Source organism: Typopeltis vanoorti, chromosome 5 (assembly GCF_054136105.1).
Source record: "Typopeltis vanoorti isolate ZY-2024b chromosome 5, IOZ_Tvanoo_1.0, whole genome shotgun sequence".
Classification (NCBI taxonomy): Eukaryota; Metazoa; Arthropoda; class Arachnida; order Uropygi; family Thelyphonidae; genus Typopeltis; species Typopeltis vanoorti.
Window position 1 is genome coordinate 106,169,907 of NC_143553.1, and position 15,811 is coordinate 106,185,717.

The 15,811-nt window shown below is 36.6% G+C and overlaps 1 protein-coding gene across 1 annotated transcript in view; it reads left to right on the forward strand.

Annotated features, from left to right (window-relative positions):
- The window catches only part of rg (A kinase anchor protein rugose), a 1,380,990-nt gene that overhangs the window by 1,098,956 nt on the left and 266,223 nt on the right, over window positions 1–15,811 (forward strand). The window contains exon 39 of the mRNA XM_090393458.1: window positions 5,440–5,555. Within this exon, the coding sequence (XP_090249584.1) occupies window positions 5,440–5,555 (116 nt within the window). The remainder of the gene's footprint in view (window positions 1–5,439; window positions 5,556–15,811) is intronic.

Sequence of the window (15,811 nt, forward strand, 5' to 3'; positions counted from 1 at the left end):
CTATTCCTGTAATTAAAGTCTCCCACCAGGATCACCTTCTGTTTACATGTCTACTAATTGCCTGAACATTTCACAATCAGTATTCTCTGGCTTATAACAGCATCCCATCAGATATACTAATTTCTTTATTTAAACTTCACACCACACAGATTCAAAATCTGGGCGTGCAGAATCAACTTCCATACTTTGTGGACACAATTCTTTTCCCTCCGTCCCTTTCTTTTCACATTTCTATCCCTCCAGAAAAGGATATATCCTTCCATTTCTATCCCCGATATCACAATCTCCTCAGACAACCAAGTTTCACTTATTTCAATTATCTTTGAGCATACTGACTCAATCAGTGCAACAAACTCAGCTCTCTTGTTTTAAATACCCTTGACATTTGTTTACAAACATAACAATCTTTGAGGCGATTATACCAGCATTCTCTATTCTAGATGCTATACCACACCTCCCTTTTCAGTCTGACCACTCCCATTTCCCTGAGCCTGACTCTGATTTCCATTTCTACCTGTCTCATCTTCACCTTTGTGTATTCCATCACCTTATGCTGTTACAACTAAGTCTTCAACCTCATATCCATCTTTCTCCTGTTATACAATCTGTTTAGTTCTGCTATCCTGATTCACAAGTAGACTCTGATCATTAACTTAATGACTCTGTGCCTTTTCAGAAAACAATAGCCTTTCTAAATTCCCAAACACCAAACCCATTCAAATGTAATCCATCAGCTTTATACCATTCCAACTTCACTTCAAATTCACTCCACAGATTTACAAATTGAACCCCCCTTTGCCTCACACAACTCAGCCATCTTACTATTCATTATCTCTGCTCTCCTTCTCAATTCACTATTGTCATGTCTGGGCAACCCGTTTACAATTTTTCCAACAGTATTATTCTTTACCTGCCATAGCAACTTCCTCAAGTCTCTATCAATGTTCTTTTTTCTCCCCAAGTCATTTGTGCCCACAACTACCACTAATTTTAATGTCCAGTCTTTCCTTTTCTGCAATGCATCAGTTATTTCCTTCATTGTTCCACCAGGAAAGCATGGTTTGTGCACTTTATTAGTCATCACACCTCTAATGATTGAATCTCCATACAATGATATACAACTATTCTTTGATTCTTTCTTCATACTGCTAACTCTCTCATTCTCATCAGCCAATCTCTTCTTTAGATGTTTAACATCCTCTTTCAGATGTTTTATTTAACTTTTCATTTTCACTAAATCTTGTTTAAGCTCTTCTGCTATGGCCTCAACCTTGCTCCCATTTCTAATCACTCTAATCTATCATGACAATTTTCACATATGTGCCATCCTTTTCCTCATTTTACCCAAACAGTGCACAAATCTCTCACATTTTTTGGTGTATACATATGGCAAATTTTGCAATGCATCCACTGTGAAAAATCCAAGGCAGAGCTAGATCTTCGTACTAAAGCCTGACACGTGTTTCTTTATGGACACCATTTTCAGATGCAGAAGCAGTATGAACAAACAAGTAGCAAAACACAATGTAAACAACAAAAAATTCTAACAACATTACTGAAGGACACTTGTATCCAAACTGAAAAAATGCAGCACAGTTTGTTATAAATAGCTACATTATACACTAATTAAAAAAAAGAACACTTTTTTTAACACAACTGAAATCTTGTGCTACATTCACTTGTGACATTAGAACCACAATTTCATGAACAAATATCCACAGCTTGAAATAATTTTATCCAAAAATCTCAAAGAGAAAGTTTTGATGATGCCTTGTTTCTGTGCTATGTGGTGGTGGGAACTGGCATGTAGATACTGGTCTGTTATACTATACTGCAAAAGTAAGATTCTATGATCCTCAGCTGAGATGAAAGCATCCAGGAATGAAATGGATTTATTTTTGTCTGCTGCTAATGTGAATTGGATTTTGTGGTTTAAACTGTTAAGGAAGTCAGTGAAGTTATGGAAGGATTTTTCTGACAGCCTGGCCAAATGATGAAAACATTGCCTATATATCTTATTTATGATCTTAGTTTGGTATGGTATCTCAATAGCTGTTTGTTCAAACCTTTCCAGTATAAATTAGCTAAGTGTGGAGAAATTGCTGTACCCATGGCCAAGCCTTCCTACAGTAAAGTGGATAGATATTTATAAAGGTAAAAAGTTGGAGAATACCTGCCATCCACTCTACTAGCTCCACAGATAGGAAAAATATTATCATATATAAAAAAAGACTCCAAGAATTTCATTAAAAAAATAAAAATTAAGAATATAAGTAAGAATAAAATAATCAAATTTAAATTAAGTAGAATTGTGCAGGACTTAGAAGTGAAAATCCTTAAAATTGGATGAGCGTTTGGGCCCAGTTGGGTAGCATGTGGTGTAAGGACTACGAAAGCAGTGTGAAAAGCATGCCCAGCTTTGTATACTCATTTTTCTAAGAACAACCTTAGAGGTTTGAAGAAAAAGTTGGAACATATGAGATTCATTGAGGATCTTGCCCTGATAATTAATATCTTGGAAGAACTATTTTTTTCTAACATGACAAATCCTGGAGATAACACTCATAAGAGATAACTCATAAGAGCTGAATGCCTGATTAAAAGATGAATAAGAGCATGGTAGCAAATAACAGTCAGGGAAAATATAAGAAGCTTGTGCCCAGTGTTGTAAAATCAGGAACTCAAAAAATAATCCCATTTGTTTCTAATAAGAAACATTTAAGAAGACAAAAAAAAAACAATTAATTTTCAGTGTTGTTGACAGCATGAACATCAGGCTGCTAAATAATGGACAGGATTCACACTCAACTCTGCTATCATTGTTCAACCAACTCAGCCAACAACAATTCTCTCTCTCTCTCTCTCTCTCAGGAGGATAAAATTTGCACAAACTATGTAAAATGTTGAAATACAAGATATCTCTGAATTCTTTTTGAAATTTTATTGAAGGATGATGAATAGGATCCTCTTAAAGCTGAAGTTCCTCAAACTATCAAAGAAATGAGAAAAATCATGAAGGTAGTGGTTTGTGAGTTTGGTGGAAGCAGAAAGGTCATTCAGTTTAATGAACAACATAGCTACAGATAAAAGAAATTCCCTCCTCATTAAAAATATCTTTTATCTCATGAATAAAGCTGATAGGAAAACCCTTTGAAGAATGGGATGCAACACCTTTTGTGAAATCATGGTTATGCCAAGGACACCACACAGCTGCTGACAGTCTGGTCAAGAAGAAAGGGAATCCCAATTACTCAAAGCATCAACTAACCTTGTAGTCTGTTCTTTAATGGTTTGCCATCAATTGGTATGATGTAAAGCAAAAAAAATTGCATGTTGCATGAATTATTATTATCATAATAATTATCACATGTTGTAAGGGAAATGATGAATCATAAAACAAACATTTTTGGTTACCATGTCCATGTTTTGTCAAAAAAATAGACAGAACCGAATGTTAATAGGGTCCTTCTACATGGATATAGAAGGGCCCTATTCCATGGCACTCAGTACCCAAATATTTAGGGATACAACTAGATAATGGGCTTCTCTTCACTACCCCCATATCAACCATGTCTGCTCAAAAGCATATAGGATGCTATTACAACCATAGCCATTACTCAGTTGATGTTGCCTACTAAGTGTGGAACTTCAATTACTTCTATATAAAAATGCTGATCAGGCCAGTCCTAATATAGGCTTACCTTCCTGGAGTCACATGATGCAGTCCCCAATGTTCTTATCTCAGTTGAAGATCATAGTAATCTTACTTTTGAAGTATAGTATAACTGGCCGGTATCTACATGCTAGTTCTCACCACCACACAGCACAGAAACAAAGCATCATCAAAACTCTCAAAGAGAGAGAGCCATTACAATATTCAGGTCTCCATAGAAGTTCTAGATTAATTTAAAGAGGCCTGCGAAATTGTTATCAACCACCCAAATCTTAACAATAATGGTGATCTAAAAATCCCCAAAATATGAATGGCACATATTCTTCCCTTATAACCTTTTGGTCTAAGAGTTAATTATAATTAGGACTATAGTAATCTAGGAGCTTAGCTTTAAAATAACAAACACTTATGCTAAATTATTGAGTAGGTCACCAATTTTGCTGTTTTAAAAGTATTAACCCTCTTATGCATGAATTTTTATATTCATTTACAAAAAATTATAATGATGATACAGTACCATTTAATCTTACAGTATTACCGTGAATTTATTAATTTTGCTAAATTTGTGCCCTGTATATTTTAAAAATGATGTGTCCTCATATGAGTCCCTTATGCACAAGAGGGTTAATATGAATTTGTTCTCTGATGATGTTATAAATAGGATATATCTTTGAGGTAGTTTTTTTTTTTCACTAGAGGTCAGGCCAGTAGAATAATGATTGATAAAATCATTGTCACGTTGGCATACAGTTTCAAATGCAGTATAGCTTGTCTTGTGTATACTCCAGATGATGACTTTAATAAGAAGGTTGAAATATCAGGAAATGAAAATTCTACAACCATATTATTCGTAATAATATGGTTCGTAATAATAATACAACCATATTATTCGTAATACAGTTGTAGTCTTCATAATTTACCAAAATGAATACAGGTGATCCAGAAAAAATGCTTATGAATAGCACTCAAGCTTACAAACTACTTACTGTAGTTTGTAAGAAACATACAGCTTCACTGAGAAGCCAGTATCCCCGAGATTAAAATCTTCTTACAGGAAAGAGCTGGAAAGTTTTTTACAAATTCTGCTAACTACCATAATTCATTAATTCACCTAGCAGTAGACTACAGCATCTCAAAACATACTGATAAGCTAAGTTTTAAACTCTCTACCATAAACCTGTGATAGGTGATCCAAAGCCTCAGTAATATCCCAGGTCTGTTGTGGACTGCCACCCAGCAGTGGCTATAATGAACAAATGTCTTTGGGACAAATTAGGTATAGGATTAAACGAGAATATCATTTTGTTCATTTACTTCCTAGAACTAGGTGAAGTTTAATTCTAACAAAGTAGTTGTTTCCATGATTTTTGATGAATTCTGATCACCATGCAAGTATGAAGGAAAGGTTTCTAGAACTAACTTTTCTTCTCTGAGATCTTTAGGTCCTATATAAGCTGTATTCAATTATGCCTCTTCAAATGGAAACCACTTGCCTATTGAGGCATTGAAATCCCCTATAATCACTAATTTGTGTGTGTGTGTGTGCGCGCGCGCGCATGCGCACACATGCACACACATTATTGCCTTCATTTGCATCATGTGCTATACTGTTGATGTGCTATACTGTAGATTATAGTCATTACCGTATCCTCAAATGTTTTAATTTTCAAATAGGCTTCATTTTTAGAGTATTCTACAAGTTCTGCTATGTTTGGGTTCCAAATGATAATGATAATGTTGAAAGTGCATAATGTAATTTCTTGCAGGAGAGCTTCACTAATGTCACCACGCCAAATTTTCCAGCAATCCAACATGACACAAAAGTGGCAACGTCGTGAAATCACTAACTTTGAGTATCTTATGTTCCTTAACACAATAGCAGGTATGATGTGTTTTCCATTTGCTAATAGCATTTAAATCTAAAAATCAAAATCATGATGCAATGATAACATTACAAAAATATGATGTCATTCGATATCTAGGTGTAAATTATATTATTTTTATATTTTATTTCATGCTTATATTATATGTATATAAAATTATAAATATATATTTGTAATATGTTTATTTACATGTTTATATTTATTCTTATTATTTTCTATAATATGTTGATGGGAGAGAATAGTATTGAATGTGATGGAGGAGAGGTTGAAAGTTCACAAATGTGGTGTTTAGTATTTAACTACAGCTGATATTAATAATGCTACAGGAATAAAAGGAAATGTGTAAATTAGCTAATATTACACCCTCTGTCCAAAAAGAAACTGAACTTTTGATAGAAAATAAAACACAGGCCAATTATAAGTATTCAAATCATTTATTTCAATCAATATACCCTCCCTCAGCTTCGATACAGCATTTGGCAGTCATTAATTCATTAAATGAGTTTTTTATATCGGTTTTTGGGATGCTGTTGAGGGTCATGGTTGCTGCCGCTTGAATGTTTTCAATGGTGTCGTATTGCTTTCCTTTCATCAGCAAATGAAGTTGTGGGAAGAGAAAGAAGTCACAGAGTACTAAATCAGGTGAATACGGCAAGTGATCCAACACACAAACTTGTTTTTTTCTCAAAAACTGTCTCACAATGTTCGAACGATGAGATGGTGCATTATCATGCAAAAGTGACCAGCTGCCTGCATCACGACATTCATGCCATATGCGAAGAATTCTCGCTATCAGTCGCTTCAAAACTTTGAGATTAAACTCACCATTGACCGTTTGGCCAGGTGGGACAAATTCTTTGTGGATAATGCCCTTGGAATCGTAGAAACAAATCGGCATTGTCTTTACTTTTGACTTCTCCAAGCGACTTTTTTTTGGATGTTCCTCTTCTGGTGGTCTCCACTCAGCACTCTGGCACTTTGTTTCGGGCTCATACTCAAAACACCACATTTCGTCACCAGTAATGATCGTTTCAAGGAAGTTTGAGTCCTCACCAGCAGTTTTAATGAGGTCCTTGCAGTGTTTAATTCGATACATTTTTTGGTTGTCAACTTATGGGGACAAATCGTGTCCCCATAAGAAAAAAAGGCAACAAGGCAACATAGAAAAAGAAAACGAGTGATTTGAAAACCATAACGGATGATAAAAAGAAAGAAAGCGAGGCAAATGCGGTGGAAGGAAACAAAATAGAGAGAACGAAAGAAACTGGAAATAGCATGACAAAAGGATCGAAAGTGGAAAAAATGGAAAGAATGAATGAAAGCAAAAGTTGAAAATATGGACTGAAAGTACAGAAAACTCAAAAGGATGAATGTGAGTGAAAGTGTGAAGTGGGAGTCACACTTTCACTCACATTCATCCTTTTTGATGAATTGGAAAGATTGAATGATAGAAAGAATGTGATGCGAGATTTGAAAGTTGAATTGGGTTGGATGAGGCAGGAGATGAAATAGATGTGGAGTGAAATTAAGAAAATTCGGGTGAAAATGATTAAAACAAATCAAATAGGTACGAAAGAGTTAACGAAAGACGAGCGAGTGGCATTGTATGCAACTCCATTATTAAAGGTGTGCTGGATGAGAGGATGCAGATGGTATGTTTTCCAGGCAATAAAATGAGTAGAGTGATTGAGGCATTGGATATGAGCAGGGAGGGAGTGTAGGAGTTGATGGTTTTTAATAGGTCAGAAGACAAAGAGCACATCAGAATGGATATCAGAAGGCTGCTTAGATGGATAAAAGAGAATAGTGTGACAGGAAGGGTAGAAAGCTTGTTGCCTGGGTATGACTGTGGTGAGATGAGGCAGAGAGCAAGGATTATGAATGGTATGTTGGCTGAAATGTGTGAGGAGAGGGGAAGTACAATTTGTTAATGCGTGGAATGGGTTCAAAGGTTCAAAAGCGATTTGCATTTGAGTGGTTATGGTGCCAGTCACGTGGAGAGACTGTTGCTAGAAGGTAGAGAACTGAGTATAGAGAATGAATCAGATCAAGTGGAAAGTGATGTGGAAGAGCAGGAGAGATTGAAGAGGTGGTTATGAATGAGGATCTAAGTGGCATGAGTATGGAAAATGAGAGAATGGGTGTGCAAGATGAACAGGGAAATGGGGAGGCTTAGGGTAGACAGGGGTACACAGCTTGAGAAAGGTGGATGCTCCAAGAGGATGTGAGAGCATGTGTAGACAGGAAAGGAATGGTATGACCTGGGATCAAGAGGAAACAGTTGGAATTGAAGAAGGTTCTAAAATGAATAAGCAGAAAGGGAAATGGTCCCGGTTCAGCATGGAGAGATTGCATAGAATGAATGTTATCAGTGGAACTAGCTGTAGATCCAGGAATGAGCTGTTGTGTTTATATACAAATGCTAGAAGTGTAAGAAACAAGGCAGTTGAAATGGTTGCACTAATTGAATCTGTTCACCCAAAAATTGTTGGAATGAGTGAGACATGGTTAGATGAGGACGGCATCCTTACAGGAATAGAGATGGAAGTATATAATGTGTTTAGTGAGGATAGAAGGGGTAAAAAGGGAGGGAGAGTGCTATTGATGATAGAGAAAGAGCTATGACCATACAAATAGAAATGCAAGAGGGGAAATAGTGCTAGTGGTTTTGATCAGTATGGTGTGAGATAGAGGTGAATGGAATGAAATACTTGGTTGGATGTTCTTATAGATCAGGAAATGTGGATGGTAGTGACTATGAAATGTATAATCAAATTAGCCAAGCAAATAAGAAAAGAATGATCATAATGGGCAATTTTAATTATGGCAATATAGACTGGAATGATGAGATAGCAACTGGAAATAAAGAAAATGAGTTTCTTGAGTTTTTAAGGGATAACTACCTCAGACAGTATGTAACACAGGGAACATGAGAATTGAGGGGCTTGGATTTGATCATCTCATCAGAGGATGTAATTATAAATGAAGTGTCAAATCACCCACCAATTGGTGAGAGTGACCATGAGGTAATTACCTGGGAAAGAATGAATGAAAGCTAGCAGTGCGAGGACCTCTGTTTAAAAGGGTTAACTGGAAAAGAGATCAATGCAGCTTGGGGGGATTTTCAAAAACTATCTAGTAGATGCAATGTCTAAATGTATTCCAAGGGTGAGAAGGTTAAATAAGGTAGGTGTGAAATGGATGAATAAAGAGATTAAGCATGTGATACAGGAAAAAGGGCATTATGGAGGCATCATAGGAGAAGTGGAAATAACCAATTCCATGAGGACTACAAAGACCAGGCAAGGCAGGTTACTTGGCTGGTGAGGGTAGCTATAGAGAGGTATGAACAGCAGTTAGGTAATGAAGCCAAAAAGAATCCTAAGGAGTTCTTTCGATATGTAGCCAGCAAAAGAAAGAATGATTATGGAAGGATGACATTGATTGGAGAAAATGGTATAAAGACAGCTGTTGCAGAAGGTTTCGTGGAGATACTTAATGAGCTGTTCATAAAGGTCTTTCAATCTTGTGAATGTGACTTCATGGAGAGATTGAAAGCAGTTGATGATGGGGAAGAGAGACTGACTGACTGACTGAGTGTAAGTCAGCAAGAGGTGTATGGGGAGTTGAGCAAACTAGATGTAAATAAGGCTGGGGGACTTGATAATATATCACCACGTATTCTGAAGGAATGTGCCAGGGAGTTGATGCCAGCCTTAACATATTTTTTTAATACGAGTCTTGTACTGGGTCAAGTTCCTAAGGAGTGGAAGTAGGGCAAGATTGTTCCATTTCATAAAGGAGGTGATAGAACTCAATCATCAAACCATAGGCTTATCTGTGTGTCAGGTATTGTAGTTAAGTTGTTGGAAAAGCTTGTGAGAACTAGGATTCAGAATTGGGTTGACAACAATGGTATTATCTTTCATGGACAGCATGGATTTACTAAAGGGTGGTCATATTTTAGTAATCTACATACTTATTACAATAAGGTAACTGCTTCCATGGACAGAGGGGAAGGATACACAGTAATTATACTTAGATTTTGCAAAGGCTTTTGATAGATTACCGCATGATAAGTTAATAGTCAAACTGGAGTGGATGGGGTTGGATGTTAGATTGGTGCATTGGATTTGAGACTGGCTATCTGATAGGTATTAACAAGTTGTGTATGGGGAGCGATATCCAGGAAAAGGAAAGTTACTAGTGATGTGCCTCAAGGGTCTGTTTTTGGGCCATTGCTGTTTAACTTGTATATTAATGATATTGGTGAAGATTTGGATGGAGATATTTAGTTGTTTGCAGATGATGCAAAGTTGGGTCGAACCATGAAGAGTAGAGAAAATGTTGTGGCCCAAGAAAACTTGGATAAATTGGGTGATTGGGCACGGGAATGGGGATGCGAGTTCAATGTTGCAAAATGTAAGGTTTTAAAATTTGGAAAACAAAAATGGGATGCAGAATTTATGCTTGGTGAGGATATATTGTCAGAGGTGGAGGAAATAAGAGATCTGGGGGTGATAGTGGATAAGGATCTGAAATTTAGGAGACACATAGCCAAAATTGTGAAGACAACACAAAGGCTTCTGGGAATTATGCAGAGGACACTGACTTGTAGAAGTAGGGAGATTCTTGTTCCATTGTATAAGGCTTTGATTAGGCCACACATGGACTGTTGTGCCCAGATTTTGGTCACCTGGTTTTCAGAATGAAGAGATGTTGGAAAGGGTCGAAAGGCGATTGACTAAGGTAGTTTCTGACCTCTGGAATGTCGAGTATGAGGAAAGAAGATTGAGAAGATGCAAATTGTGGAGTCCGGTGGACAGGGAAGAAGGGAAATATGATAGAGACCTACAAGCTATTAAGGGGTTGTTATAGGATCAGAGAGATTCTACAGAAAATACTGGGAGATCAGGGGAGAACCAAAGGTCATACCTGGAAACTGTATAAAGAGGGTGTGAGTAGGGGAGTGAGAAGCAGGTGTTTTCTTGCAAAGTTCTGAGAACACTCTCAGGCAAGGCTTTCCAATGAATGATTGGAATGCCTTGCCTGAGAGTGTGGTGTCTGCAGAAAATTGAGTGTGTTTAAAGAAAATTTTGAGTGTATTGATCAGCTGTGTGTTTGATAAAAGGACCTCCTAGATGAGTCTTTGACTCCATGGGGTCTTGGGTAATAATAATAATAAGGATCTTGTGACTAACTGGGATGAAAAGTCTTTCACTCATTTGTAAGTGTTGAAATTACATTGCCACATTGTGATGATTAGTCAATAGATACTGTATATGTTCAAAGCAAGATATCATTGGTTTTGCAGAGAATTACATCTTCCTGAATTAGTTTTGTGATATCATATAAACATAGAATAATACAAATGAAACTCTCCTAATTAAGTCCATACAGGAACCAAACAAAAGTTGTCCCTGCTTTTACTCTTCATAGGACTGATCATGCAAACTATATGAGTACTGCGATACCATTTCAACCATATATCAAGTTTAGTGTAACGTCCTAATTTTGCATTAAATACAGTATATATTTCACTACTTTGTTTATTGTCCATTCCTTACATATCCAGAAAAGTTTTAAATGATTTGTAAACTGTCCATAAAGTTTTAACTCTTTCCATCAAATCATATCATTTAATTTAGTTCACAGTTTTTCAACCTGTCTTGTTTGCTAATTTATGACCAATCATATATTTATATGCCGTTTTAACATACAATAATGCAATAATTGCTAACTTGCATTAGCTGCCAACATCCCATAATTCTCCCCCCCCCCCCTTCCAAACCACATCGGACTAACATGTAATGTCGGGCACCATGAAGAAATCTCTTCTTTTTTCTTTTTCATTTCAAAGATAAATTCAGTCTAGGGTGAATATTGCCCTAGACAGATTTTAATAAAAAATTTTAAAAAAATATAGTGACTGATTGTCTTTGCCATTTGACTACATGGCAAAGACATTGTCTTTGCATCTTTGCTGGATTTTAATCAGAAATTTTAAAAAAAAATTGTGTTTTATTGTCTTTGCATCTCAGCCAGGTTTGAAGAGGATAGGAGCAAATTATTATCATTACACAGAAATTTCTATAGAGTCCAGATATTTTCATTGCAGGATGCCCACACTAACCATTATTCACACAATAATGCGTCTTTCCATAAACTGACAGAACACTCAAAACTACCTCTAGCAACACGTTCTGTTTGTTCACCATTCTCCAAGTAAAAATTCTAGTCTGATACACAGTTTTCAGGGTTGATCTCTTGTTCTCCCTTGTCATTCAAGTATTGGAAAAGTCTTCAGCATCTATTTATAAAACTCCTTAAGCAGCTTATATGTTTTTCTCCTATTCCCCTCATTCTTACCTATAACCTAAACTTTGTAATCCACAAACTTTCCACATATTCTCATTAAAGCATTATAGAGAGGAATAATATGCTGTGTTTAACATTCAAGTAATCCTCCGAGTTATTTTACCCTCTTGCAATATTTCCTCTTGAACTTTAAGCCCCTCTGCACTCTGTTCACTCTCAAATACCTAGCCTCATCAGTTTCCTTCATTCCAGTTCTATCAACATGATACACAGTTTGCAATCTTTTCATCTCAAAATAGTAGGTACATAAATTTACATTTTGCCAAGGGATGCATCGAATAATGAATTGGTCAAATAAACAAATACTGAATATTCAGTTTGAAATTTGTCTGAAGCATTGAATATTCAGCCAAAGCATACTGAATTAAATTTTATAAATGTTTTGAAAAAATGCACTCATTAAAAATTGATTAAAAAATTTTAATGAGTGCATTTGTTTTGTTTATAACACTCAATTCACAGTGTTTAAAATTGTTTTGACCAAATATTCATTGCTTCAACAAGATTGAAGAATATAGACAGATTGAAAAGTATGTGTAATAATACTTCACCTCACCATGTAACCATATAAAAATGCAAAAATAAAAAGAACCATCCTTATTTCATAACCAGATATATATTTAGAAACTTGGAAAGTTTCAAAAATTGCCCAGAGAGCTGATGAGAATACAATCTTCAGCATCAGAGTTGCTTTAACTTGCACTACTTAAACAACACAAGTTGGAGTGCTGTCAGATGTTCTTTGTTTCATTTATAGAGGGTGCCGATATGATCAAAAGTTCATTATGGGTCCATAGTCTATACTTCTTTTAGGGAGACTATCTTGCAATGGTTAGACCCTATTCACCATCAGAATTGGAATAGGTATGTCAAAGCAAATGAACTACCTTTGTTGCTTCAATGTCAACAGATATCTCTGTTATACACAACAAAAATAAAATCCCTGCCAGCCCACTTCTTGTGGCCAACTATTTTTTATCCATGATGGGAGAATTTGTACAACACTCAAGACTGCAATAAAACTTTGGTTTGTGGATGAAAGTTCTCCTACAAGCTATAGAGCTTGCAGTAGACTACAGAGTTTAGATTCAACCAAAACAAATTTCCTCCATGGCACTCATACATACCAATATGTAGCTTTTCTTTCAGCAGTGCTGAAATTCCACCCATGCTGCTCACAAGCAGCTCTTCGAAGCTCATTTAATTGATTACTCTAATTTTGAACCATCTACACAGATGGTTCAAAATCTGAGAGGACCTAGTGGGATCTTCTGTCATCTTTCTAGACGTTATTATACCTGCACAAGCACCACTAGAATGTAGCTTTACAGCTGGGCTGTATGCAGTAGAGAGCTTGTACTAAAATACATCAGATTGCATCACTACTAGAGGTGCATAATATATTCAGGCTTACAAGATACAACATTGTATAAATAAAAATGGCATAAATGATATATATGGGGGTAAAATATGTCAATGGTCTGAAATAATTAAAAACAAAAGGAACAACTGTTCAGTCAGCTAAAATCTGCTGAGTGTATAGGGATCAGACAGATTGTGAATATGGCTGAAATAGCAACTATGACCATTCATGAAAAGTTCTCTCCAGGCAATAAAAAGAAAAGTCCATTGCTACAAAAACATCCAATACTCTCTCGAATCCAACACTACCTGTTTCCATTATTGATTACAATACACTTAGATGTATGCTTCTTTTGGATTCCAAGCCATGCTGGGATCAAGAGAAACAAGGCTGCAAATACTGCAGCTAGATCAGCTGATTTCTCAAACATTCATCATCTGCCTGTACCACACACACACTGATTACCAGGAGATTATCAGACTCAAACTTTTATCCTGGTGGTAATCATCTTGGAAGAGAGACTAATAATGTGTTCATCCAAATTAACCCTGACATTAAATTATGGCATTCTAGTCTACACAGGGTTTGAACAAAGGAAGTTGTACAAGAAGACCTTGCTTAAGGGCACTAGTGAGCCAAGCGCTGTGGACATACCTAAGAAGAGTTCCTGATTCAGATAAGTTATTCTACGAATAATTAATTATATATGCGTAATTGTTTGAGTAAGAGCAGCTGTAAACATTGTGCGCTACCGTATTATTAGTGTGGGAGATTTTTCTTGCCTAAACTTAATTACGAAATCGTTATTATTAGACCTAGTAACCTGCAAGGGGGGGGGGGAAATGGCGGCAGCATTACCATTCCATGATTTTAATTTAGATTTCAGTCGTTTCGTTGAGTGTGAGGTCTGTTATATGTATTCCTTCGATTACATAAATGATTTGTGGATGTTTAGCGCAGATGGAAGAAGGGTGTGTGCGAAGTGTGACCTGAATAAGGAACTGATGAATGCAAATATGAAATAGATGACAGAAAGTGTTAGTAACGATTGTGTTGCGAGTGCACGTTTGAAAGAGAGAAAAAAAAATGTTAAAAAATCAGGAAAAAAGAAAAGAGCGATTTGAAAACTGTAATGGATGTTAAAAGGGACGAAAGTGAGGTGAGAGTGGTGGAAAGAAATGAAATTGAGAGAACGAATGAAAATAGAAATGGCGTGATGCAGAAATCGCAAGTGAAAAAAATCGAAAGAATAAATGATAGCGAAAAAAGAATGAATGATAGCGAAAGTTGGACACATGTTGGACTGAAAGTACTGAAACAAAGAAAGATGAATGAGAGTAAAAGCAAGAAGAATGATAACGAAAGTTGGATGCATGTTAGTCCGAAAGTACGGAAACAAAGAAAGATAAATGAGAGTGAAAGTGAGAAGAATGATAGTGAAAGTTGGACGTATGTTGGACCGAAAGTACGGAAACAAAGAAGGATGAATGAGAGGGAAAGTGAGAAGAAGGGGTCGAGAGTTAGAAAGTTTTAATGATAGAGAGAATGTGTCGCAAGATTCGGAAAGTGAATTGGATTGGGTGAGGCAAGAAATGAAATTGATGCGGAATGAAATTAAGAGAATTCAGGTCAAAACTATTAAAATAAATCATGATGGCATGAAAGAGTTAACGAAAGATGAGCGAGTGGCGTTGTATGGCGACTCCATTATTAAAGTGGTAATTAGTTTACGGAATTGCTTTGCTACTAGAATCCATTATTAAAGATGTGCTAGAGGATAAAATGCACAAGGTATGTTTTCCAGACGGTAAAATGAGTAGAGTGATTGCGGCATTGGATATGAGGCGGGAGCGAGCAAAAGAGTTAATTGTATTAATTGGTACAAATGATTTGAGAGAGAACAAAGAGCATGTCAGAATGAATGTCAGGAGGCTGATTGGAAAGGTAAAAGAGAATAGTGTGACAGGAAGGGTAGTCCGTGTGTAGCCTAGGTATGATTGTGGTGAAATGAGACGGAGAGCAAGGATTATGAATGATATTCTGGCTGAAATGTGTGTTTAGATGGGAGTACAATTTGTCAATGTGTGGAATGAGTTTGAGGGACGAATTGAGCTGTATGGGAGCGATGGACTGCATTTGAGTGGTTATGCTGTGAGTCGCTTGGAGAGACTGCTGCTGGAAGGTAGAGAAATGAATAGAGAGAATGAATCAGATCGAGAGGGGAGTGATGTGGAAGAACAGGAGAGTAAGACAAGCGAGATTGAAGAAGTGGAAATGAATGGGGAAGTGAGTGGTATGAGTATAGAAAATTAGAGAATGGGTGTTGAAGAGGAGCAGGGAAACGGGGAGGCTCAGGGTGGACAGGAGTACACAGCGTGAGAAAGGTGGATGCTCCAAGAGGAGGTGAGAGCATGTGTAGGCAGGAAAGAAATGGGATGACTAGGGATCAAGAGGAAACAGATGAAATTGAAAAGGGTTCTAAAATGAAGAAGCACAAAGGGAAATGGCCCCAGT